General features: G+C 39.4%; 1 protein-coding gene across 2 annotated transcripts; it reads left to right on the top strand.

Annotated features, from left to right (window-relative positions):
- Nucleotides 1–10,450: 10,450 nt before the first annotated feature.
- hnf1ba (HNF1 homeobox Ba) lies at nt 10,451–24,354 on the top strand. Of its 2 annotated transcripts, XM_026924653.3 has the most exons (10): nt 10,452–11,002; nt 13,634–13,833; nt 14,726–14,996; nt 15,133–15,362; nt 18,634–18,782; nt 19,633–19,759; nt 19,944–20,126; nt 20,805–20,923; nt 21,300–21,344; nt 22,822–24,354. In XM_026924653.3, the coding sequence occupies exons 1-10, from the start codon at nt 10,629–10,631 to the stop codon at nt 22,840–22,842; spliced, it is 1,719 nt and encodes a 572-aa protein (XP_026780454.3). In that variant the 5' UTR covers nt 10,452–10,628; the 3' UTR covers nt 22,843–24,354. The 2 variants fall into 2 exon arrangements, with proteins under 2 accessions (XP_053095913.1, XP_026780454.3); XM_053239938.1 differs by lacking the exon at nt 21,300–21,344 and having other exon boundaries at nt 10,451–11,002.
- Nucleotides 24,355–25,500: the final 1,146 nt, after the last annotated feature.

Here is a 25,500-nt window from a genome sequence, read left to right as displayed (position 1 = left end):
CAATCAGTCAATCATGTGGCAGCAGCACAATGCATAAAATCATGCAGATACAGGTCAAGAGCTTCAGTTAATGTTCACATCAAACATCGGAATGGGGAAAAAGTGTGATCTCTGTGATTTTCACCGTGGCATGGTTGTTTCAGAAACTGCTCCCGGGATCTCCTGGGATTTTCACACACAGCAGTCTCTGGAGTTTTCACAGAATGGTACGAAAACAAAAAACATTGAGTGAGCGATAGTTCTGTGAGTGGAAATGCCTTGTTGATAAGAGAGGTCAGAGGAAAATGGCCAGACTGGTCTGAGCTGACAGGAAGTCTATAATAATCACTCTTTATAACCGAGGTGAGCAGAAAAGCATCTCAGAATGCCAGATCAGGTCATTTTTTTTTTCTTCTAATCTTAAACTGTCCAATTTTGATGAGCCTGTGCCCTTGATAGGATGTTGGATTGGATAACTGCATAAATGAGCAGGTGTACAGGTGTTCCTATTAAAGTGCACGGTGAGTGTGTATTATTGAAATATTACATGGTTACAGTTTTCAATCTTTTCCTATCCTTAAGGAACTATTTATACAACTACAGTTACATAGACATTATGTTTCCAGTATTCACTGTTTCAGTTTTGGCATCAAAATAATATTAAAGGATTCTTCTTGGCAAAAATACTGTTAACAAGCAAGTTGAACACATTTTGCTTTAATTGTTAACAGTTAACAGTTACCTTGAATAAAACCAGAAAGTTTTTAATTGAAAGCATTTCTCTACAAAACAGTGTAAAAAAGTATTACATCATTATTATACTCATTATTATGCCATGTTACAATTTATATTTCTATCATTATTATGGAATACAAACTCAGCTTCCCATATCCCTATTCTGACTAATCTGTCTTTTGATGTACAAAAAAAGAGGAAAAACTGATCAATCTGCCACAGAAGTTGTGCTTCCGCAAAGCTGTGGATAATACGTTAAGTTGATGATTTATAAAAAGTCATGGTCTAATGTCCCCATCTCTGCATAAATCTTCCCAGAATCAGAATTTTGCATAAAAGGAAACAGACTCCAGCACAGACAGGAAAAACACGTCATAGTTCCTCCTCCTTCAAATAACAACAGATCCCTCAAGTATCCACTATACGTACACGATATGTGTGTTTTTATTGCATTTATAGTATAAATCGTTAAAAGACATTTAATTAGAAATCTATTTTTAGCAGATTTTCTGTGATGTAAACAGAAACCATGAGTTTTGTGTAAAGTGTTCAGTGTTTGTCATGTGTGTATGATACAGGTGCTGGATCCGTGTCCTGGTGTAGTGTCTTTTTCACATTACTAATGTTATGCTATAGCACTAAAGCAGCAGATCATCTATAATTTAACAATAAGATAATAATTCTTTTGAAGGAGACTTAGACTTTAGTTTTAATTACAGCACTGGTAATACAGATTTTTATTCTCTGTCACTTAAATTAATACTAACATTCTTTCATCTCACACACACACACACATACACACACACACACACAGAGCTGGGTGATATGATGATATTGTTATAAAATACATTACACTGCAGTTTTTCCGAGTGTCTTGAGTATTGCCTGTACTTTAATAACACATTTTTCCTCCTTTTACATATTCAGTGATTTATATAGAATATTTTCAACCAAAGTATCAGTGAACACAGTTTTCTGGTTTCTTAAATATGGTACTGCTGTTTTGACGTCACTCTGTTAATAAATATACCATGTCTTCACGTGTCATGATCTGATGTGTCATTGTGAATAATTTTTTTATAACTATATATTCAAGCCACTGGAAAAGTATTTTAAGTAATGCAGATTATTTAAAACACACACACAGTCTCTGGCATTGACTTTAGTGCTGGTGGGAGGCATGAGTGATACAGTGGTGTGTCAAACAATGCCACCTTTGAATTCTCACAGACACTCACACCACACCAGCATTGATTGGTGTCTGTGCTAAAGGGAAATTTGCTGATCCCTCACACACTCTGTTACTCATTAACATCCACCTAAATCTATATCTATATCTATATCTATACATACATCTTTAGGTGTGTTTGTGTGTCTCTCTCTGTGTATATATATATATATATATATATATATATATATATATATATATATATATATACACACACAAAAGTCTTAAGCACTCTAATTTTCTTTATGCTAATTTTGACTTAGATGTTCATTTTATGACTTCTGCATTATTGGGTCCTTAAAAATGTTTTTAATTTTCCAAACATTACTTTTACTGCCCCAAAATTTGATGTCAATTTATGTCAGGTCAAGAAATTAACTACTGCATAATAAACCAGAAAAGAATGCTGGTCATAAGGAATTTTCTGCAAAAACAGAAGCAAATCTGACAGTCAAAATCTCGGTATATGTTACTGTTTCAGGCAAAGGCATGAATTTCGTGAATTTGTCATGTAATATGAAAGATATTAGAAATAATATGAAATAAAAGCAGTGGGAAAGGTTTTATGGGTTTGAATATGGGTGCTAATAGGTGCTCACATGGGTGCTGGATATTATTTCAGATAATATTATGGTTTTTGTGTGTTTGAACTGATATTCAGTTCACTCTCCAGAGCACTGTGTGAGAATGCTTGGCTATTTTTAAAATAATCCCTTTCATGTTTTGAATAAATCTTTCAACCATAAGGGGCATCAATGGGAAAAATATGTGAATTGTTCGTTATATTATGTAGCAGGTGCCTTCTTTGTTTAATAAAATAGCTCTTTGTAGCTGCTAGTGGGAAATTCCTCAGAATTGAAAGGTTTGGGTTAAATTATGCTTTAAAGCATTACACTGGGACTGGATCAGCACTCTGAGCCGGACACTTAGCTATTTCTTCTCTTTGCTTCACTTTATTATTTTCTCTCCTGCGTTCTGAATCCTGAATTCACAGACGAACAACATGATACACTGCACAATTAATCACTACCTGACGCAGGGAAGTAGCAAAAATAGTGTTGTGTTCATTTACAAAAAAGGTTTTTGTCTTGTCTATAGAAAATGATACACACTCGAAGGTTCTTTTTTTTCTGGAGAGTTTCTCCAAAGTTCAGTGTCAGTGTAGGATACACACTTATGGAGAGCAGCATGGATTTCTTCTTCACTGGTAAAACGAAAGATCATCAGAAAAACTTTTGAGCCATTTTCTATTTGTATGAGTTCCCATGTTTCTTTGAAATCTCATATGTATATATGTTTTTTTTACGTTGTAATGTTTTCGTAGACAAAATTTCACCCACCTTTTCTAATTTCTCTTTTCAAGCTGTCAGTATGCTCTGCACAATGTTGTTTGCACAATTTTTCCAGCAAAGATCACATAAGTTTAAACCACTTGGTTAATAAAGATATGGCAATGTTTTTTTTTTTACTCTTTAGTACCCATACATATAGATCTATATAATTTCAGAGGGGTCACAAACATCATCCTCTGGAGCTTGTTCACATGATTTGCTTTTATTATGCATTGCACTGCATTGCTGGTGGAGGCATGCTCATTCCTCTTCATGTAAGACATTTCCACATGCTTTACAAGGCTGTAAAAGCATGTGACAATATTACCTTTAATCTACATGTTTAAAGCTCTATATTTTATACTAAACTATATTCTAAAGCTGTAAAGCTATTTACAATTTTTTTATATATTATTTGTAAGTAATATTTTTCTCTAGGGAAATGATCTAATGTGTGTTTTTATTAAGCCCTGTCAATAGAGACATGAGAATAGATGATGTGTGCTTCCTTGTTTATGCTTTACCCACTTATCTATCTCAGTTTTATTAAGGTCTAATTATAGTTGAGTGGAAAATTATCTCCTTTGTCTAAAGTATTTACAAACTGCTGGGCCTTGAGTTGACTTTAAGTGAATATTCAGTTCTCTCAGCAATTTATTCTTCTGTACCAGCTTCATTGTGTCTTTTTTTAGTGTGCTTATTTTGAAAGTGGCCATTTTTGCTCGGCAGGTTTTGAGTAAGAGGTTGCACTTCTCATGGCCGCTATAATGGCTGTGCTGCGTGGCCCTGCATTAATGAGGAGGCTGTGAAGTCAACCTTAATCGCAAAGGAAATCAAGCAGGTAATTGCTTTTGAATGCTTAATTGGGTGGAGTGGGGGCGTTGGGAAGGTTAGGGGGAGGATCAAAGTCACATGGACCTCTGACTTCCCAATTCACCCTCATTGTGCTCACTGGCCTCCTCTGCTCAACAGCTCACCAAGAGTGAGAGAGTGTGAGAGAGAGAGAGAGAGAGTGTGTGTGTGTGTGTGTGTGTGTGTGTGTGTGTGTGTGTTTCCACAGGTCCCCACAGGGTGGTGCCTGGGAGCAAAATTCAAGTCTGCAACAAATGAAGCATTATCTCCTGCACCAGGACAATGTAGTCTTGTATGGCGGGGTCTGCATGAAATGCTTCATGTTACTGTGAAACTTTGGAGTGATATGCAAATTCACCCAGCATGCATCACGACAATATCCTTAATGACTAACTCATATAGAGATATTGGCTCCTCTCCTAGTTTCAGAGCTTTGGCCTGCCTCATATATAACATATGCTCAGGTGACACAGATACCCTGCTCCCAGTAAGTCATAATGTTTTTTTGGTGAGGTCTGAAAATGTGGATTAGACTGTGTTGGCCTTGAAAAGAAGATACATCATCTTCTGGACCGTTGGTTTTATTGGTGATTGCGATGCATGGTCTTGGATGGACAGGGGATAAGGATAGCTGAGGGGGCACAGCAGCACAAGCCTTAGGGCTAGTAAGGCTGTCTGAGTGCCACTGTGAGTTGTCATTGCTGCAACAAACGACAAATAAGAGCCAAGATTTTACCTTCACGTATCATAGGTGAACTCCTTTGTGCTGTTTGAGAAATCTGGGTTGGGTTTGCTTCCTTTTTTTTTTTTTGCTTTTCATACCTCGGTGTGCCTGTGTGTGTTTTTGGGTCATTTGTTTTCTCTGAATCATTCTCTTTGAATATGTGAATGCTAATAACCCCAACGCCAGCTGTCTTATTAATCAGGCTGCTCTGGTGAGGTGTTCTGCTCCAAACCTTTACATTTCACACCTCCCTTGTCTGGACATGATCCAGCTTGGGCTGTTTAATACATAAGCCACCTTTCAATCAATTTCTTTTATAAAAGCCCATTTCTATTACAAAAACGCATACCACAAAGTCTCAACACAAAATACATACCAGTGGTTAAACCTCATGAACACAAAATCCAGAATACAGTTTGGTAATAAAAAGGCAAACATTTAAAGAACTCTTTGGAGTTCTGGATCAAAGTCTTATAGACAGGTGAAGATCAACGTCTACCGGTTATCTGACTCTTACTGCTGCATTTGTGAATCATGGTATGATGGAGGTATATAAAGTCATTTTCATTTATGATGTGACTATTAATATATTGTAGTTGCTCTAATTTTTACTAATTATCCTTTTGTTTTCCAAAGAAATTTTATGTTATTCATCCTGGTCAGGATTGTGGACACACCCTGAATGTGACACCAGTCCATCACGGCACCATGTACAGACACATCCACACACTCATTCACACACATAGGGGAATTTAACGTAGTCGGGTGGGATGTTTTCAGGAGGTGGGATGATCCTGGAAAATGCAGAGGAAACCCACATGGACACAGCAGAGAAACTCCATGCACACAGTAACCTGATCTCAGGAGAGAATCGGTGACCCAACTGGTGACCTGCTGCAACTGTGCAGTCCCATTTAATCTCGATGAATTTCAAATGTAAAAAAAAAAATTGCCAAAACAGCAATTTGGGCAAAAAATGTGAAATGTTCTTGACTGGCTAAATACGTAAATGGTTCTCAGGGTGTTCCAGAAGGAGTTCCACTTGGAAGACTTTGTGGTAGAATCCAATTGAGATACTCTTTTTCTCTGTATTTTTCTGTATATTAATGGAAATAGTTGAACTATGTATATAAAGGATATGTATATAAATGATATTAACATATCAGATTAAAGCTGTTACTAATTCATAGTACTAGTGCCAAAAACCACAAAAACTGTTTCTCATGTAGCCATCTGGACACAGTTCCTATCACTGTGCTCAGTGCCTACACTATACGTCTTATGATTCTGCATTATTTCGGTTTAGTCAGACTCCACTGAAACCACAATGAAACCACATAGTCAAAATGGACTTTCCTGATTTTACAGTACAGCAGCAGAGCTTTACTTTGAGTCCCTGAGTCAATATTGATTCCAGGATGGGCAGGGTGAGAAGTACAGCACAGTGTGACCAGAAAACATGGAGGCACTGAAATTTTACACAAAGCACTGAATGACACATGCTGAATATTATTTCCATGTCAGACTTCCTACAGTGTAATGTGGTAGCATGATGAGCAAAAAACCATTACTTTGTTGAACTTTTTGCTCACTTTTCATGGCAATGCATATGCACATACTGTACTTTTTGGGACTGAGATTACATTAGTGTAAATAGAGGTAATGATATTGTAATTATATTATGTGATGAGGCTTTCTTCCTGTAATGATTTTAAGCTGTATTGAGGAGTCTCCTACAGTAGTTCCTGAAGGCCAGAGAAGGATGGGAGGTTATTCATGGAGTCATGGTGCCCTGGTGATGAGTTATGGACTGCTTCTCTAAGGACGCTCTGACCCCGGCTCTTCAAGGTTTTCCCCAACACTCCCTCCGTCTACTTCATCATGTTCCTTTGATTGTCCCAACCTGAGTATTGAATACATGTGCGAGATGTCTTAGATGCTGACCATGATAGCTCACATCTATTGTCTTCTAGTTGCAAGCGAACTTACAGAGCTGCACAGCTGAGACAGGGTCTCATTTCCTTAGGTAAAGAATAAGACTGAAAAACTCTAAAAATGGACTGAAAAAGAAAGATGAGGCAAGTACTGATTACCAGTGAATCACTACACTCTGAGTCTTTGTGATCAAAGACCAAATGGTGTCCTGAGCTTAGACACACATCTCCGGCACTGACAGGGTAGACTTTCATGTCTTGGGCTTCATTCAGGAAAAGTGCACACATGCACACCCTTTCCACTGTCTGTTGACTGAGTCGACAGTCTGTGTCAGTCAGTCAGAAGTTCAGAAACAGGGAGGGGCAATGCCAGTGTGGTTGTTCACATTATGGAGGTTTAATAACACAAGATTTGTTTATGTCATGGGAGGGGTCATACGAGTTTAATGGACTGTTTTTAATTTATTTTATGGGATGGATTATTGTGATTATGACTGTGACAATGTGCACTTCTTCTAAATTGTCTGTTCTGCAGGGTGAAGGGTGCTGGTTCCTCATGCTTCATGGATCAATGCTCCGTTTACTTCCAGGGGAAAATTCAAGTGATCTAATCAAAGCACTTTAAGTCCTTGATCAAAGTCGTTGATGACTTTAGTGCTTAAAAAAATTCATGCTATTAATATCCCCTGCAAAACTGTAGTTATGCCAAGTTCTCGTGGCATAAAGATCACCAAAAACGTTGTGGGGTATGTCAAAAACATATTTTGACAATTATAATGGACAATTCCAGTCATGAGTACTATAAAGTTCACCTTTTATCTTAAAATACACTATGAAAAAAAAACGACTACAAACATCAGACCTCTCTATTCTCTATTTTTTTCTCAGCAAAAATGTGACGCTACTTAAAACAATAAAGAGTCAACAAGCAGAAGGTAGTTTGGAGCGGGGAATGACATGTTTTAAAGCAGTAATGTGGAGCAGTTGACGAGTGCAGGTAGAGGGTAAGGTCCAAGTCGTTGTGTGGAACGGGACATGATCGCCGGCTACTGAGTCTCACACCCGCTCTATACCTCTGCTGCCCTTTTCGTCCAGGAAAATTTCCGAACGTTCCACTCTGTGCTGTAGACCGTAGTGGAGGGGGTAGAAAGAGGTCACAGGCCTAAATGGCTGCCAAGTGTATTGTAGTTCAGTGTATTTTAGTTCAGACCCTTGTTCGAAGTTAACCTCAAACTTCTGTTCTTACAACATTCACAATGCAAACTACCATTAGCTGATGGCTACCAGACGTGCACTGTAAATGCAAGCTATCCGTGAATATCATTGTTAGGCTTAGGAATATATATTGATCTTTTATTAAGTTATGTAGTTTAGGTAGATTTGGAAAACAGTCCCTGATTTGGTGAGAGTCTCCCTTTCCATGTTATCACAGTTTGACAACACCAAACACCCCAGAAATAATTTCTGACATGTCATGACTGCTAGATTTGTGTGAAAACCTCAATGGAAACTACTTGCCATTTTTGGTACAATTGCTTTCAAAGTGATTTCACCTACTTTCTATTTGCATAACACCATAACAACCTCTGCTGCACATCCACTTTCACTCTCATTACAGAACCAAGCTTCAGTGACAAATTCTTCTTCATGAACAGAAATCTTCTTCTTCTTCTTCTTCTTCTTCTTCTTCTTCTGCAACATATCCCTTTACTTGATATCAGCCAATCACAAAACTAAAATGCATCCAGGGAATTCTGAGGAACTACTGAATATTCTACGGCCAAATTTGCCTGATTGCCAGACCAGACAAATAATCAGGAAGTGAATGGAATTATATCCAAGTAGGTTAATTTTAAGTTCCCATTAAATTTCATTCCATTTTTCTAATGACTGATGTAGCTACGGTCATTCTTAATATATTATCTTATATCATATATTATCTACCAGTACAAAACTCTAACTGAGTTGTCCTGTTTTTTTGCTACAGTATATATTCACACACATTGACAGGATAGGCATATCACGGTAGAACTTCAGTCCCAACAACTATTATTATCCTAATAATAGTTAGTGTAGGTCTACTAAAAATACCGTACACTCCAAATTCTTCAAATTCTATCCCCAAAATCCCACAAATACACAAAATTTTAAATACTCTAGCACAGGTTGACATTTCAGTTAAGTAAATTACTACCGTCTGTAAATTGGCTCAATTACTGCCATCTTTAAGTAAGTACTAATCCAGTGTGGTATTTCTGTCCTGCTTCCTACAGTATGTGTAGGCATAAAGCCTAAAGATATTTGTGAAGTAAAGTGTTAACACAGCTTATGATCCACATCTGTCCTACTCTTGCCCAACCATCCTGTGTCTGTGAAGCATGTGAGCTCGGGAATGCTGAATGTTTTTTCACTACGCTCTACTAAACACATGGCTTTCAAAACAGGGCCAAGAGCTTGTGTGCAGGATACATAGGTTTTGCTGTTTGTTATTATTTGTTGTTAATGGTTGACACATTGGAAGCTCTGGAAGGAGGTGTGTGAAATTCTGCCTCTCCCTATAAAACTAAAAACTGACCCTGTCATCAACACAACCTATCATGTAAAAGTAACTCTGCTTATCCGTATGGGTTATTTATTTATTTATTTATTTCAACAAATATGTAAATAGTTCTGTAAAATGGTAGAGAAAATGAGCTCCTGAATTTAATACACATGTCCTGTTCCTCTGTACTCCCCTGCAATCCTCTCTGTTTATTACTGAAATATACTGTAGTTACCCCCTTCATGCATGGATATATGTATCACATGGCTTATTCATTTCAATCAGGCCTAGACAAAAACACGGTCAACTGAGGTTATAACTCCCTGTCTATTGAAAATGACGTGTTTTTTATATTGACAAATTAACATAAATGTAAGTGTTCAGAGATACACAGAGATATACTGTACACATGCAGTTTTTATAAAAGTGCAGCTGGACAGAAAAGTTCTTGCAACTGTAAAACACACAACAAAAACCCTAAAAAAAACAATATATTTTTGTTTTCCTGACTTATAAAAAAGAATCAAGTTTGTGTCCAATGCCCAGATTAATGCCACAAAGCAGGTTCACCTATACGCTTCCTCCTCACTGACCCCCCTACACTGACACCTCTTATTGGATAATAATAATAATAATAATAATAATAATAATATATTAAAAATAAAAATAAAAACATAATAATAATCATTAATTGTTTAATCAATAAATTGTTTTAAAACTGTATGTATTGTGCATATTGCTTCTATTTTTTGCTCCAAAGTGCAATTAAAGTAGCCTATGAATATGTATAAATAATAAAATATGCATATTATTTTAATTATATTTAATTGTATAATCGTTTGTATTGTAATTGCTGCCATGTTGTTGTTATTATTATTATTATTATTATTATTATTATTATTATTATTATTATTATTATGCCCCTTCACTACAGTCTGAATGTGACAGAGTCCAAAGTTCACTGAAGTTGCTGATAAGAGAGGCCAATAAAAGCAGCAGAGCTCCAGTGTAAACACTCTCTACCTGCCGGTCTGTGACAACCTGCTCATTTGCATAAAGGACAGTACAGAAGCAGCAGTGGCTGCAGGGCCCCGCCCTCTCATTAGCATACTGTGATGCCCCGCCCTCCCAAAGCATCATGGCAAGTTATAGCGAGTGGGGAAGTTGCTGGGCTTTCATCAGGCAGGTGTCTTTCTCAGGGGGACTTTTTACGTGCTGGAGGTAGTGAGAAGAAGGAATTTTTTACAGCTTACTGTTTATTTCTCTCTTTACCTCCTCATCAAGGTGGGCTTTTTTTTTTTGGATGTTCGCAGACATGGTGTCCAAGCTGACATCTCTGCAGCAGGAGCTTTTAAGCGCCCTGTTAGACTCCGGAGTTACTAAAGATGTTTTGATCCAGGCGCTGGACGACATGGAGCCGAGCCCGGCCAGTTACGGAGTTAAACTGGAGAACCTGCACATGTCTCCGCCGCCGCCGCCTAAAACTAACGGCAGCGACGTGGAGGCCAAGCCGGTCTTTCATACGCTGACCAACGGGCACAGTAAAGGGAAGCTGTCGGGGGACGAGGGCTCGGAGGACGGAGATGATTACGACACGCCGCCTATCCTGAAGGAGCTGCAGTCTCTCAACACGGAGGAAGCGGCCGAGCAGCGCGCAGAGGTGGACCGCATGCTGGCGTGAGTGGCCTGTCCCTGTCCCTGTCCCTGTCCCGCAATCCCTCCGCAATAACACTCATGTCCTCTGACCACACGCGCCTAAATAATCTCATCACAAAATATATTTATTAGAGTTGCTTTTTTTTCCCAATTGTCATACTAAGCTATTTAACCTTAATAGACTAAATAAACCCCAAATCCTTAAAGTCTGAAAACTTAAAATTATTATTATTATTATTATTATTATTATTATTGTTATTATTGTTGTTGTTATTGTTATTGGGGTTGTTCTTGTTTTGTGAGAACATTTAATAGAAAAAAAACATATCAAGAAGAATTTGAAAGCGGTTGTGGTACAGATACAGAAGTGTGTCTCTGTGGAAGTTTGTGTGTAAAGACTCCCGGTAATATTCATATCTTCAGGCCTTTGGAGATAATGTTTTGGAGAGCTTGTGTGGAGCAGAAGAATGAGGCAGAAGACCGGCGTGTTGCAGTCAGAGCCAGAGGCTGTACAGTAAAGCTCAGCCTCGCGGTGTTTACAAATTTAAAAGCACGCGCCAAATTCATCTTTTAACATTCTGGTTACTAATTATCTACCTGGTTATTATTTCTTTACCTTAGCGAAATATCAACTGAAGAAGCTCTATTTATCATTAACTACAGCGCTCTCCAGCACTAATGTGAAATGTTCGTTGATCTTTCTGTATAATTACAGGCCACTGCGGCCTTCAGGACAGAGTTACTCCACTTTCTTAAAATGAGCGAAAATATCCAACACTGGCAACTGAGATCACTTCCATAAAAATTATTCCTGTCATTTAAAATTAATTCATTCATTTTTAAAAATAATTTTGTAATTAGTAATTTATGTGTGATATTAAAATAGACTGCTTCTACAATACAATGCAATATAGCTAATAATAATAATAATAATAATAATAATAATAATGCTAGTTGTTGTTGTTGTTGTTTTGAAACTCTTTGGGGCACTCAGATGAATAATCAGCTACGGTTTAATCGGATTTAGCAAATGAATTCACGCCGTTTTTCTGATTTTCAGTTTGTAGCCCGACTTTTCTTCTTGAAGCCGCAACATCAGCATCGCGAAATGCAGTTTTAAAAACCCAAACTAAACCACGTGGCGTTGACTTCTTATTAATTTTATTCTATAAATCATCAACTGAAAGATACACAGTGGCGTATGATTAGCGTGAATGGAGATCTGGTTATTCATTGTCAAAAGGCATAAAGCAGCTTCTCCCTCAGCTGTAACTTGCTGTGTGTGTGTAAGTGTGAGTGTGTGTGAGTGTGTGAGTGTGTGGTGTCAGACTCCAAATCAAACAGGACAGAAAGATTTGTTACAGTCTGGCTTATTATGGCTAACACTTCAGTTTTAAAGGTAAGTGCTGCAGCAGTTGGGAATTAAAGCGCGCGCTCGTGCTCGCTGCTCTTTCATGGCTGTAGTGGTTTTTTATATTGTTGGTTTTTTTGGCCGCTTCTGTGTACGCAAGCTTTAATTAACAATATTTAAATGTATTTTAGCTAAAAAACGGAAAGACATTTCAATGCGCAAAGCGGTGTGATATAGTTAACCACTGCCTTTGCTTTTTGTTCTGATAACTGAAGCTTCCACTTCCACGCTGAGCAGCAGATTTAATTCAGCTCTGTGCTCACGTGCTCGCTCTTCATCCTGCAATTACACCTCAAAAATACCTCAACAGTTTTCATCACTGAACAATACTTATTTTTCAGTAGGCTTTGTGTTACAGCATGCCGTCATTTTTATAACATGCAAAGTAGCATTTTTAATTTTTTAAAACTAATTTAAAATATTATTATGAGTATTATTAGTGCTTAGTTTATATTTCTAAAGGATATTATTAATGCGTAAATTTCCTCATAATTCAAAGCATTTATTATTCTTAGGAGAAGCGCTTTATTTTTTTTTCTCTTTTACTTTTCGTTTGTTCTTTGTATTTGTATTTATGTGAAATATAGACTGTATTATAAATAACTGTAGCATGCATATAAATAATTAACAATCACAGAAGTAATGTTTCTTCCGTGAGTACGCTGCTAGTCAGCTGAAGCCGGAGAAATCCTCACTGCTGGTTTTTTTTATTTTTACATTATTATTAATAAACACGTCCTCCTGTAATGAAATCCCATCAGAGTGAATTGTGCTTATCCCATTAAATGTAGGCCTAACCTTTGGAAGCATTTACAGCCCCTGAAAGCGATGATTAACGGTCGTTTATTAGGGTGATTAACAATCGTGTGTGAGCGCTTCCACCATTTAAAGCTGGAAAGTGACAGACTGTCACAGAGCCAGAGAGGGAACAGCACACAGCTCACACAGCTCACAGCTCACACAGTTCACACAGTACACAGCTGTTCGCTTAGTTTCGAGCTCTCACACAGAGCCTGGACATTACACATTTGTTTCTCTGCGTTAGTAATCACCAATAACAACATTTTAAAACATTTTAAATTCTGGCAATAATAATAATAATAATAATAACAATAATAATAATAATAATAATAATAATATATGTGGACATGTGTAACGCATATTTTTAAAATTGCTTTTTTTCCATATAAAAAAAAACAAATAAAAATAAAGCACTTGTGTCTTTATGCCCGCGCGCGCAGTGAGGACCCGTGGCGTGCCGCGCGCATGATCAAGGCCTACATGCAGCAACACAACATTCCGCAGCGCGAGGTGGTCGACGTCACTGGCCTCAACCAATCACATCTCTCTCAGCACCTGAACAAGGGCACGCCCATGAAGACGCAGAAGCGCGCGGCTCTTTACACCTGGTACGTCAGGAAGCAGCGCGAGATTCTGCGACGTAAGTTCACTAAGCTTGTACTGAAACCAATGAAGTTTAGCATATATCATTTGTGTGGATATATATATATATATATACACATACATATACACAGTACTGTGCAAAAGTCTTAGGCGCATGCAAAGAAATGCTGTAGAGCAGAGATGCCTTCAAAGATAATGAAATTAAATGTTTCCACATTTTAAAAAATACTATAAAGAGCAGTAAACAGTAATAAATGAAATAAAGTCAATATTTGGTGTGATGATCCTTCGCTTTAAAAAAAAATAGTAGTCTCAGGTACAGTGTGTGCAGTTTTATAAGGAAATGAGCTGTAAGTGTTACTGAGCATCTTGCAGAAGCAGCCACAGTTCTTCTGGACACTTTGTCTCACTTGCTTCTTATTTTTGCAGCAAAACCCAGCAGCCTTCATTATGTTTTTTTGTCTGAAAAGTGTCTCTTATGTAATCTGCTGCTTTCTTTACTGGCATACAAACATTTTTCTGTAACACTGAATTTTGTGCTGGAAAACTAATGTTTGGAATCTAAAATGTTTTTGTGCTGAATCAGTAATGTAGAAGTCATAAAATAAAAATCTATAACAAAGTTTGTACTAAAAAAATAGGGTGCCTAAGACTTTTGCACAGTCCTGTATTTATATTTATATACTTATATACATGAAATCTTATAAGATACCGGATTTGTAATCACAAAAGCCTATTTTATTTATTTTTTGCTATAATGTCATTTGCTCTTTTCTGGCCCTGTAGGCTTAATCATGTGGCAATTAAATTTGAGTAGGTTACACTGGCCACATATCTGAGTATCCTGGCACTCATAAATGCACAGACCACCAAACTTTGTAATAGCACGAGGTACATGTACACCAAAAACACTTTCTTTATTTTTACAGAATTCAACCAAGCAACACAAGGGTCTGGCAGTAGTATGGCAGACAAAAGCAGTCAGGATCAGGTGCTCCTTCTTTTCCCAGAGTTCAGTCAGCCTGGACCGGGCATTGGGCAGCCTGGAGATGATGCTGGCACTGAACCTGCCCTCAAGAAACTCAGACGCAACCGCTTCAAGTGGGGGCCTGCGTCCCAGCAGATCCTCTACCAGGCCTATGAACGGCAGAAGAACCCAAGCAAAGAAGAGCGGGAGGCTCTGGTAGAAGAATGCAATCGGTAATGCTGCATGCATCATATAATTTATTAACTATTTCAATATGCAATATCAAGGTTTCTAGCATCCTACACACTATGTAATCGTACATAATTGACCAATAATTGCATCGATTAAACATTTTTTGTCCCCATTTAGGGCAGAGTGTCTACAGAGAGGCGTATCACCATCTAAAGCCCAAGGGCTTGGTACCAATTTAGTCACAGAGGTGCGCGTTTACAACTGGTTCGCCAATCGGCGCAAAGAGGAAGCCTTCAGGCAGAAGCTGGCTATGGATGCCTATGGAGGGCAAAGCATCAACCCTCTCCTCACACACAGCTCGCCACACCATTCTCAGGCCAGCACCTCTCCACCCAGCAAGATGCAAGGTAAGCATATTTCAATATCCTTTCACCTCCAGTTAAACGAACTTACGTCTATAAACGCTGCTTAAAGCCTCAGCTGTGAATCTAGGCCAGGTTACTGAGGCAAGGCTGTTATCAGGGCTGTAGTGTTTGATAGCATTGTAGGTAGAAAACAATGTTTGTCATTAGATTCAACTCCAGTTCTGTGGGAAAATAAGAAACAGTTGAGACAGATCGGATCAGCATTAGAGTGAGAAGAGATGAGAGTAATTAGAATGTACTGTGCAAATGCCATTTTTTTTATTCTCAGCTTTGGAAATGTGTTAATGACAATCCACATACCTGGGATCAGTACCAGGGTCAGCCTCAGGTCAAACAAGCAGTAGTTATGGCAGTAGTATTGTTTTCCCTGTGAGGTTGTCATTTTACTGCTGCCCCCTCTTCTGATTTATCTAATAAAGCACATACCCAGTTGGATACACTGACCTAGCTTGAAATAGCAAGGCACTAAAATTAAAAAAAAAAATCTTTGTGTTAAAAGATCAGAAGAAGAGAGTGCTCATTTTCCTTGAACATACTTTTTAATCTTGTGGATACATGTTGGTTGTGTGGGGTTTGTTTGTTTGCTTATGGATTTTCCCTCCTGCACACCTGGCCAGTCAATGACCCCAGGTTGCAAGGAGAGGCAGGGTCACTGGCTGGTGTGTTAGAGTGGAAAGGGGCAGAAGCTAAGGGCATAGGGGTAGGGGTGATGGTTTCAGAAAAGGAAGACTCTGCTTTACTAAGCTCTTCCTTAGCTGGGGGTTAGGGTGCTTACAAGGCATCCTGCCAGCAGCATCAGATGTTTTTCAGTGTAGAAGCCTGACCCAACAAGAATGGCTCAGCAGGTTGCCCTCATCATGTTGCTAAGACACAGTCTGTATTATGCATGCTTAATTGACAATTAAAATCCTCAGTTACTACATCTCCCAGACCTTTGATAAGGGGCTCCCCTGTCCCCTGCTCTCTTTACTCTCTCCTAGCAGGAAGCCCCATTGTCCATGGTGTATTAGAAGTGACTGTAACCTAGGTTCATTTATCTCTGTTGGGGTAGGGGAGGGGATGCCAGAGCCCTCCCCCCACCTTTATGAACTAGAATATAGTGGTTGAAGCTGGGACGGGAGCAGAGCAGCAGGAGCTGTCCGCTAGTATTGGGTCTTTTTTTGAGCAGACAGGACTGATCACCCCTTCTGCTGTGGCTATAGTTGGCTGTGGGTGAAGCCCCTTTTTTCTCAAATCACATCAAGCCTAGGTCAGAAGGAAAAGGTCACTGAAGGGTCAGTTCTCTTATTCCAGTTTTATTGACCTTTTATTGATCTTATCATGCTATTGATAAGAGTTAGGAGCTATGTGTTGAGTCTTTGGCTGTTTTGTTACCTTTGTTTTGGGTCCCAATGCAATGCAGATAAATGTATATACTTCTGTACTCTGAATGAATATACCACTGGCAGCAATTTTTGACAGCCACATTAAATATTGTAATTTGTCTTTCTCTTATCATACCTTCTTATTTCTTAATGAAAGAATTCTCCTCAGCTGGTGGGCCAGAATGTAGAACATTGTAGTTTATGGTGCAGTGTCCTTCTGGATGACCTTTGCACAGAACTCATGGGTTCAGCTGTCCCGACACTTACCATGAAGCCCACAGCCAGGCTGAAAGGACATGTACGTCCTGCAGAGACCCAGGAGGTCTCTCATATGCAGCAGCATTCTAAAGACTATTGCCTGGGGTTGGGCACCAGGGCTTTGATATTACATGGGTCCCAGGGAGAACTGAAGCCTTTTAGTTCTTGCTCCCACTCCCTGCTACCACTCCCCTTCTGCACTTACCATCCTCTGGACTTTTTTTTACTCAATCTGGCTTGTTCCACTAGGTTTTAAGATCAAGGATTGACCACTGAACAGGTGTATTACAACTTTTGTAATGTGTGTTGTGGGATAGTTCCACTTGCTTATGGTGTGTTTTTGTCCTGCATTGCTCCTGCCCTATGTTGTCAAAGACCATATTTTGCTTCCTTGTTGCCCCAGAAACAGAGCTCTCCTGCTGGTCAGACTGGATCAGACATACGACCCAGGCTGGCTAAAAGAGAGAGAGAGAGAGAGAGAGAGAGAGAGAGAGCAGTCCCTGCATCCTAGGTGAATAGCAGACAAAGTCAGACAATGCCCCCGGTGAATAGCCCCATCCTCCCCCTGACACTTTTACAGGGTATAGTCCTATAAAATAAAGTCAGTTTATGGTGGTCGGTCCATTGTGTGGTCAGGGGTCCATGAGCCCAATGGAGTGCTTTATTGTCCGCTGTTGGTGTTTACAAGATGCTGTAGACCTGGAGGGATTTGGCTGCATGCTGAAGCGGACAGACACAGGTTTGTGGCCTTCTGTGGAGAGACCCTCGTCTAGCTAATGAACCACATGATGGATGAAATGTGGTCATTGCTACTATGGTTAAAAAAAAGTTGTTTGCCACTTAGAAGCATGTGTTTCATACCACCACAACTATGATGTTTATGTAGTACATGGTGCCTTTGGTAATGTGTGGCAGTGTTTGGGTGTTCTATGTCATGGTCTGGTCAGTTATAAAGCTTGCGAAGAGCCTGCTCTTGGTGTGTTATTTTAGGTAATCATAGCCGATGTCTCTGTCAGGTTGTTACTGGAGCTTAAATGAGATACTGCCTGCATATCAACAGAAGTATTTGACACTGGCATTGATTTTGTAATGTTTGCTTGGACAGTATCAGAGGGGGCTGGGATTTGCAAACACCCACTGCACAAGAGATGACTGAAATCTCTGTAAAGTGGACTCCCAGGACTTGACATGAGACTCAGACTGCAAAGCAAATTATCCCATTAAAAGAATCTTCAATTTTGAATTTGAAAACATGTATCTTTTTACTCAAAGTCAAATCAGAGAATGTTTAAGGTGTCCTGGGAAGCACAAGCTGCCATGAGTGTGTGGTGTTATGAGCGACAGGCTATGTGTACACTGGCCTTGACTCTGTTGGGCATGTATCTGCAATAGAGTTTGTTTGTTCTGCTCTAACCTGTCTGGGGCCAGAAGGCAGACATAAGCGTCTCTGGCAACTTGTGGCTAATGTGAAAACACATGGAAAGGCCCAAATCTCTACCCTATATGTAGACTTGTGCGACACACCTCCAGCAAAGACAAACTTCAAAAAGTAACTCTCTCTCTCTCACTCTCTCTCTCTTTCTTTGTTTCTTTCTCTCTCTCTCTCTCTCTCTCTCTCTCTCTTTCCTCAGCTGTCAGGTACAACCAGGCTCCCAGTGAAGTCAGCTCCTCTAGCACTATCAATCACCACAGCATGACGAGCAGCCAGTCTGTACTGCAGCAGGTCTCCCCCGGTGCACTGGACCCCAGCCACGGCCTGCTGTCACCTGACGCCAAGATGGTGAGCACACCTGGCCACTCCTGCCTCAGATAAGATAAGCCAAGGCCTACTTTTGATACAGCAACGCCGAAACGGGCCCCCGATAGCTGCTGTCATTGACTGCTGTGTAGCGCAACAAACACTGCATTGTTCTTTCAGTTGAAGCTCCAGTAGACAGTAAGATTTAGTCCACAGTACGCCACAGGGCAGCTATGGTGTTACTATGAGCAGGGCATGACCATGGCTATGCCAATAAACCTGACAAAGAAACATTCTGTTGTTATTGATTATATGCCATGGAGGAAGAAGTAGCGGGTGGAGCTCTGCTTACTCTGGCAAGTGGACTGACAGCAGCGCTCGATTAAGCTATGGTGCTGCAGGAGGAGAATATCTGACCCCCCTGCTCTATCTAAATATTGAATTTTCAGCTAGACAAACCTCAGTCACCTTCGATGTTTTAAACTTCTTTATATATCACAGATATTGACTTGTTTAATTTAGTTAGGTTCTGACTTAAATTCATTGGGACTTTCTAGTGCACTTGTGTCAGTGAGTAGAACGTAAATCAGCATGAGGAGGAAGGGAGGATAATTGTGGCTTATCTTTGCCCTCAGACAGTTGTCTGAGCAAAGCCTCATCTATGACCAGCAGCCTATTCAAAAATACCCATTGTCACTTCAAGCCCTGTCATTCTTGCTCTAAGACAGCACTGCAGATCCTTTTATCCTTTTATAAAACCATCTCAGCCCTTTTACTGGTAACTGATCTAAGGTTTAGAAAGCAAGAGTTTGGTACTTGCACTAGAATGAAGTCCCTTGCCTAATGGCAGTTAGACAGCCTATGACTGAGTCTCTGTGTTTTCTCTTGGCAGATCTCAGTATCAGGTGGAGGTCTTCCACCAGTTAGCACCTTGACCAACATCCACAACTCCCACCATGCTCACCAGCAAACACAGAACCTCATTATGCCCATTTCTGGAGTCATGGCCATTGCACAGGGTGAGTGCTCTCTCTTACTTTCTCTGTCTTCAGCAATTCATATTTGCTGCCACTGTTTGTCAACCCCCAGTCTTGGGGACATGATGGCCTGAGCATTTTTGTGTTTCCTCTGCTAATAACATGCCTGATTTAAACCAGGAGTGGAATCGGTAGCATCATAAACATTGTGTAACTTTGTGTACAGGTCTGAGCACATCGCAGGCACAGACTGTGCCAGTAATCAACAGTGTGGCAGGAAGCCTGGCCACCCTACAGCCCGTGCAGTTCTCACAGCAGCTGCATAGCTCTCACCAGCAGAGTCTCATGCAACAGTCCCATAGCCACATGAGCCAACAGCCCTTCATGGCCACCGTTACACACTCACATAGTAAGTGTGCTTTCTTCTCTTACATGTACATCCACTCTTAATGTAGCTGGTTAATTCTTTCATTATACATAAAGTGAAAAATTCCCTAATGGGAAATAGCAATATGTTTGCATATTTTCCTTTTCTTAATTTTCCTTATACTTAAAAAAAAAAAAACTAAAAACCCAACTTTGTACTTGTTGTTTATTTACTTAGTTAGGTACTTACAAGTTTGAAAAATGTTTTTAGTTATCCTCTGGGGCACTCCAGCCCTTGTTACGAATCAACATTAGTCTCTAGTCTTTCTGGTTATGAACCTTGTTCTTTTTATGCTACAATAATTTGCATTAAACCTAGATTATCATTGTAGGACATGCTTCTGATAAGTACACAATGAGACTATACTCTTCTGTACCTCTATAGATAATAGTCGAGGCCAGTTAGTCCATTGAGTTGTCTTCATTCTGATTATTTATATTATGACCTTTCAGCTGTTAGAAGTGTTAAAAGTATCTGCCAAATGACTGAATGCATATTTAAGTGTAACATTTTGGTTCCTATATGGATAAACATACTACATGCAACTCACTCAAAACAACAATTTATTTAGGAAAATGCAGCTCATTTGTATTCTTATTACATGCAGACATTTTAGACACACATGTGACCCTTCGTCTGCCTGTTGTGTTCTTTTCACAGTGTATCCACACAAGCAGGAGCCACCACAGTATTCCCACCCATCACGCTTTCCGTCCGCCATGGTAGTGACAGACAACAACAGCCTCAGCACCCTCAGCTCAATGTCCTCCACCAAACAGGTCAGTCATGTGCGCCTAGCTTCAGTTCTTCTCATTTCTTCTGCCATAATATATGATACCTTTGTGTGGAATATGTAGCTATCTGAGTTTGTGTGTTCTGCATGTATCCCTTCAGTCATGCTTTTGGAAAGTTTAAGCATTAGGGGCTCTATCCTGCAGCTTTCAAATTTTTTTTTTTTTGTTTTGGGAATGAAAAAAAAAAATCAAATTTTTAAATTTTTTTTCTTAATTATTAATCAAGCTACACTAATGTGCACCTAATTGCAGATTATCACTAAAGGACATGTTATTCGTAAACATCCACAGTGAGCACTATACTAATCCCAGCTAATAGTTGTGTTCATTCTGACAATTTATTTAATCCCTGTCATATTAGGATGCTCCTGTAAACAAGATGGTGCAACTGGGGGGTCTCAACTGGGTAAATACTGTTTAAATAAAGTCACTTAATAATCCTGCACTTTGGTGAAGTGAAATGGTGAAATGGTGTCCTTCTTGCCTGATCAAATCTGTAGTATTTCATGAAGTAGCAGACATAGGATGCTTTTTTACAATTTGAAGCACACAGAATGTGTACAAAATGAGTAATGAGGGAACAGCTGGAAATAAGAGAATTAAATGGTAATTTGTAGAGTCAGAAATTGTAAAGGAGTCCCTTCGGTTTATCCATGCTCTCTGCACATCTGAATCAGTAAAGCAAGCAAGTGTAGCTATACTCCTCAGAATACCCATTTCCTTTGAACGGCCTGGCTGACTAGTCACCCGTGCTGTCCCCACACAAGCAGATATATATCTCCTGATATATAAACCGCTCCCTCTGTCTCTCTTTCTTCTTTTCCTCTCTATCACTCACTCACTCATACTTTCAGTATTTCTATCTCTATTTTTCCTTTATTCCCATCCCTGTTCTCTTTTCCTCTTTTTTTTAATCGCTCCCCATCCCTATATCCGCTTCTCTCTTTCCCTCTGCCCACTCTTTATTCCACCACTCCCGGACCAGCGCTCAGCATATCAGACCAGGAAATGACCCTCGCTCTTAATTAAAGCTAGTGTGTCGCTCTTGTTTCCCTGCTGTGGGGAGGCAAGTGCGTTCACTAATTCCCTCTTCCCCTTTCTGACTTCTCCCCACCCTCCATGAGCGCTCTAGCCTGAAATGCAGTCCTCACTCAACTGCTTTCACACGCTCAATTTCCCACGCTGCACTGGTGATGGCCACTAGCTGATGAGCTGACGTGACTTGGCCTTAATGTCACATAGTGCTCTTCACTGCAGAGAGTCTCTCTCTCCCACACGCACACGCACACACACACACAAACCCTTTACAATATTAGTAATATATAGTAACACATGAAATCAAATAATTGAATTCAGAATTTTATATCTATATATGGAGCTGTTTATGAGGTACTGAATGTGCCTCAGGTATGTGATCCCTCAGCCTGCTAAGAGGGCACTTTCAGGTTCTCCTCTCCCTTATCAGAGCCCTTGTATTTGACTTGGGTGGTGTAACAAATGGCAGTGGGCTTTCTGGGGGATATTACAAACCCACTCTGGCTTTATTGCCCTCCTGTTTGCCCTTTTTTGCTCACACTAAACACCCCCTCTACTCATAGAGCAGCATCTTAAGGCTCTAGTCGCAGCAGCTGGCCCACACCTTTATCAGGTGAGACTGTTTGTTGGCCAGCAGGTCATGATGGGGTCACGTGCCTCCGCCCTTAAAGGCAAAGAGAGAAATAGAAATAGCAAACAAAACAATAGAGGACATTTCATTGGAAAAGCTTATAACTTCACTATTAATTCTGACATCTGTTAACTTTACCACCAGTAGCACTGTGTATATCACTGTTTATTAAGGTCTGACCATTTACTCTTTTTTTCCTTCCTCTCTTTGTCGACAGTGTCCTCTGCAAGCCTGGTGAGCATATCCACCTGACTTCCTCAATGCCTAGCAACAGGAGCACATTTCTCCGGCTCTCTCCCTGCTGTATCTGTGGCAACTCCTAATCACTGGCAACAGTGCACTGGAAGATGAGCTGGTCACTAATGTAGGGACTGAAAAAAAGAGGAGAGCAATCAGAAAGGAGACTCTGCCTTAGTCTAACTGTACCATGGAAAGATGGGAGGATCACCTGGAAACTACTACAGTTGAACAATTTCCAAGCTAGCCTTTTGTAACAGTGTTTTGCTTCCAACCACTAAAAAGAGGATGATTCTGACATCTTTTAGGAACAAATGGAAATGGTGTGCAGTGGGGGTGTTAAACTGGCACGATTTTGTACACTCACAGGGTTACCAAATGCAAAAGGATGACCAATGCTCCATTTCTGGCCAAGCTGACTCTTTAATGGACTCTTAGGAGGCTTCTCCTCATCCTGTCCCTGGACTGTCAATCTAAAACCTCTCTCTATCATCATTGAGCTCACCTAGACATAGATGTTGTGTAATGAGTTTTTGAATGAAATGACAATCAGCTTATTTTATTTTCAACATATTTGTCAGATCTTTTTGGGTAGAAGATTATGGACTGAATGTGTTGGATTTTCCTGCATATACATTGCAGTGGGTCTTCCATTTGAGTGGTTAATATGAGTAGTCACTGTTCTGTACAGTTGTAAATATGAATGATAATTATGCTATGTCTTGAAAGATGTACATATTTCAGGTCCATAACTTTTCTTCAACAAACTGTGATTTAGAAATGACAATCTTTAGAACAGAAAGGACTATGCAATGTACTGAATGGCACAAAAAAATGTGGGATTTGCCCATTTTCTGCAGGTTTAAAAATAGTTACACCAGCAAAACAGCAAGACAATAGCTTGTCAAAGCCAAGCTGCAGATATTGCACACTTTTTCCTTCTTTCCATTTTGGCATCTGAGAATGATACCATGAAAATGAAACCATAACATAATACCATTATTCTGTTAGTATAAATATTAGTGATGGTATCACAGACAGGCTATTAAGAGCCTCTTGCTGTATTAGTAATTGGTAATTGAGAGGCTGATAACCGTGAGTAAAGGTGGTTGTCTGTCATCAGGCCATGTTCACCAGGACAAACAGTATTACCCACTTATGCAACTCTGAGGTACACAAAACATGAAGTAATAACCCATAAAGTTAAACACTAGACACCACATGCATTAAATTACTTTTTGGACTGCTAGATTTGGAAAAGAGAAGAATGTAATTTTGTTAGTTTGCTTTGTTCTTTTAACTCTCACCTGTTGTTCTTGCTTTCCAAAAGGTCATTTATTAATGCTTTTATTGAGCATATGCCACTTGGTTACAATGCCATTCTCAACACATACCATTAGATTTTCTCAGTCTTGTATTATTTTTGTATAAAATGAAAATCAATCTTTTAAAATCATTATTTATACTGTGAGGAAAAAAATGATGATGTCTCAAGTAAAGGCTCTTTCCAAGACCGGTGATAGTGAGTTGTCCTTTGTTTCTGTTCATCTTTCTCTGTCAGTGGAAAGTGTGTGTGTGTGTGTGTGTGTGATGGTTAAGCAGATGGTATCAGCACTGTGTGTTAAAATAGTGTGTTCCAGATTTTCTCCTGACCCTTACCAAGTGTTTGTGTTTCACAATATTACCGTTACAGAAATTTCTCAACGAACACTTTCTTTCTGACAAAAGTTTCAGGAATGTGTGTCTATTGAACTATTCTCCACACCTCCTATTCCTGAGAAGCATTGTTTGTATAACTTATCTGCAGGACTGAGGTCTCAGTGTTTGATGATGCATCACATTGTCTGTGACTGGTGTATTTGCTAATGTGTGTTTTCTACCTCAGCAGTACAATATGACACACAAAGTACATAACCCTTGAAGCAGGGAGGCTTTGTCTGAAAGCAAAGCTTTTATGTGTGTTTATATTGATCACTTGAAATTTGTGGGAAAAATGTTGAATATTCAAACTATGTCTGGCAAAACATAGTACCTGTGCATTAAAGTGACGCTCCATCAGGGCTGTGTGTTTCACCTCCCTCATACTGCTCTCCTCCTGATCTAAAACCAACAGTTTCTGAAATTCCCATCATAATGAACAAATGTGGGTGATAATGAAAGCCAAAGTCAGGCCAGGCCACATAGCTTTAATAATCTGACTTGTTATTGGCATTTTTCAGGACAACAACCTCTTGATTCTCAGGCATTTGGTGGTAAATTAGTGGAATTCTTCTCAAGCATAATCTTATATCTCATTGGTTCTTGATCTAGTACCAGACTACTACTGTATACAAGGTCTCTCAATCTTCCTATCCTTGGGAAAAGAATAAATATTTGATTAGTAAGTGACAAAAGTTTAACATAATTGGTTGCAGAGATTGGCCTCTTTGAAATATTTTATAGTTGGAAATATTTTTAAGACAGAGTGGGGCTACAAATTTGTATGAAGGAAACTGCTATTTTACAAATTATTCAAAAGAGAAAATCATAACTGATATGAAACTGAAACAAATCTGAAAAATGTTTCAGTTACTTCATAATGTATTTCTCCCTGAAGAGAAAGATAGAACGATGACATAATATTTATGTATTTTAATTATTTTCTATAAAATAAACAGCC

This window comes from Pangasianodon hypophthalmus, chromosome 14 (genome assembly GCF_027358585.1).
Source record: "Pangasianodon hypophthalmus isolate fPanHyp1 chromosome 14, fPanHyp1.pri, whole genome shotgun sequence".
Taxonomy (NCBI): domain Eukaryota; kingdom Metazoa; phylum Chordata; class Actinopteri; order Siluriformes; family Pangasiidae; genus Pangasianodon; species Pangasianodon hypophthalmus.
Note: the sequence above shows the minus strand (reverse complement) of the source record. Positions and strands in the feature narration are given on the sequence as shown.

What these genes read in the sequence shown, in the direction of transcription:
- hnf1ba (XM_026924653.3), top strand. Translation starts at nt 10,629, where the DNA reads ATGTTCGCAGACATGGTGTCCAAGCTGACATCTCTGCAGCAGGAGCTT. An exon ending in GCAGCGCGAGATTCTGCGAC is followed by an intron (nt 13,834 to 14,725) that starts GTAAGTTCACTA and finishes TTATTTTTACAG; the next exon opens with AATTCAACCAAGCAACACAA. An exon ending in CTGGTAGAAGAATGCAATCG is followed by an intron (nt 14,997 to 15,132) that starts GTAATGCTGCAT and finishes GTCCCCATTTAG; the next exon opens with GGCAGAGTGTCTACAGAGAG.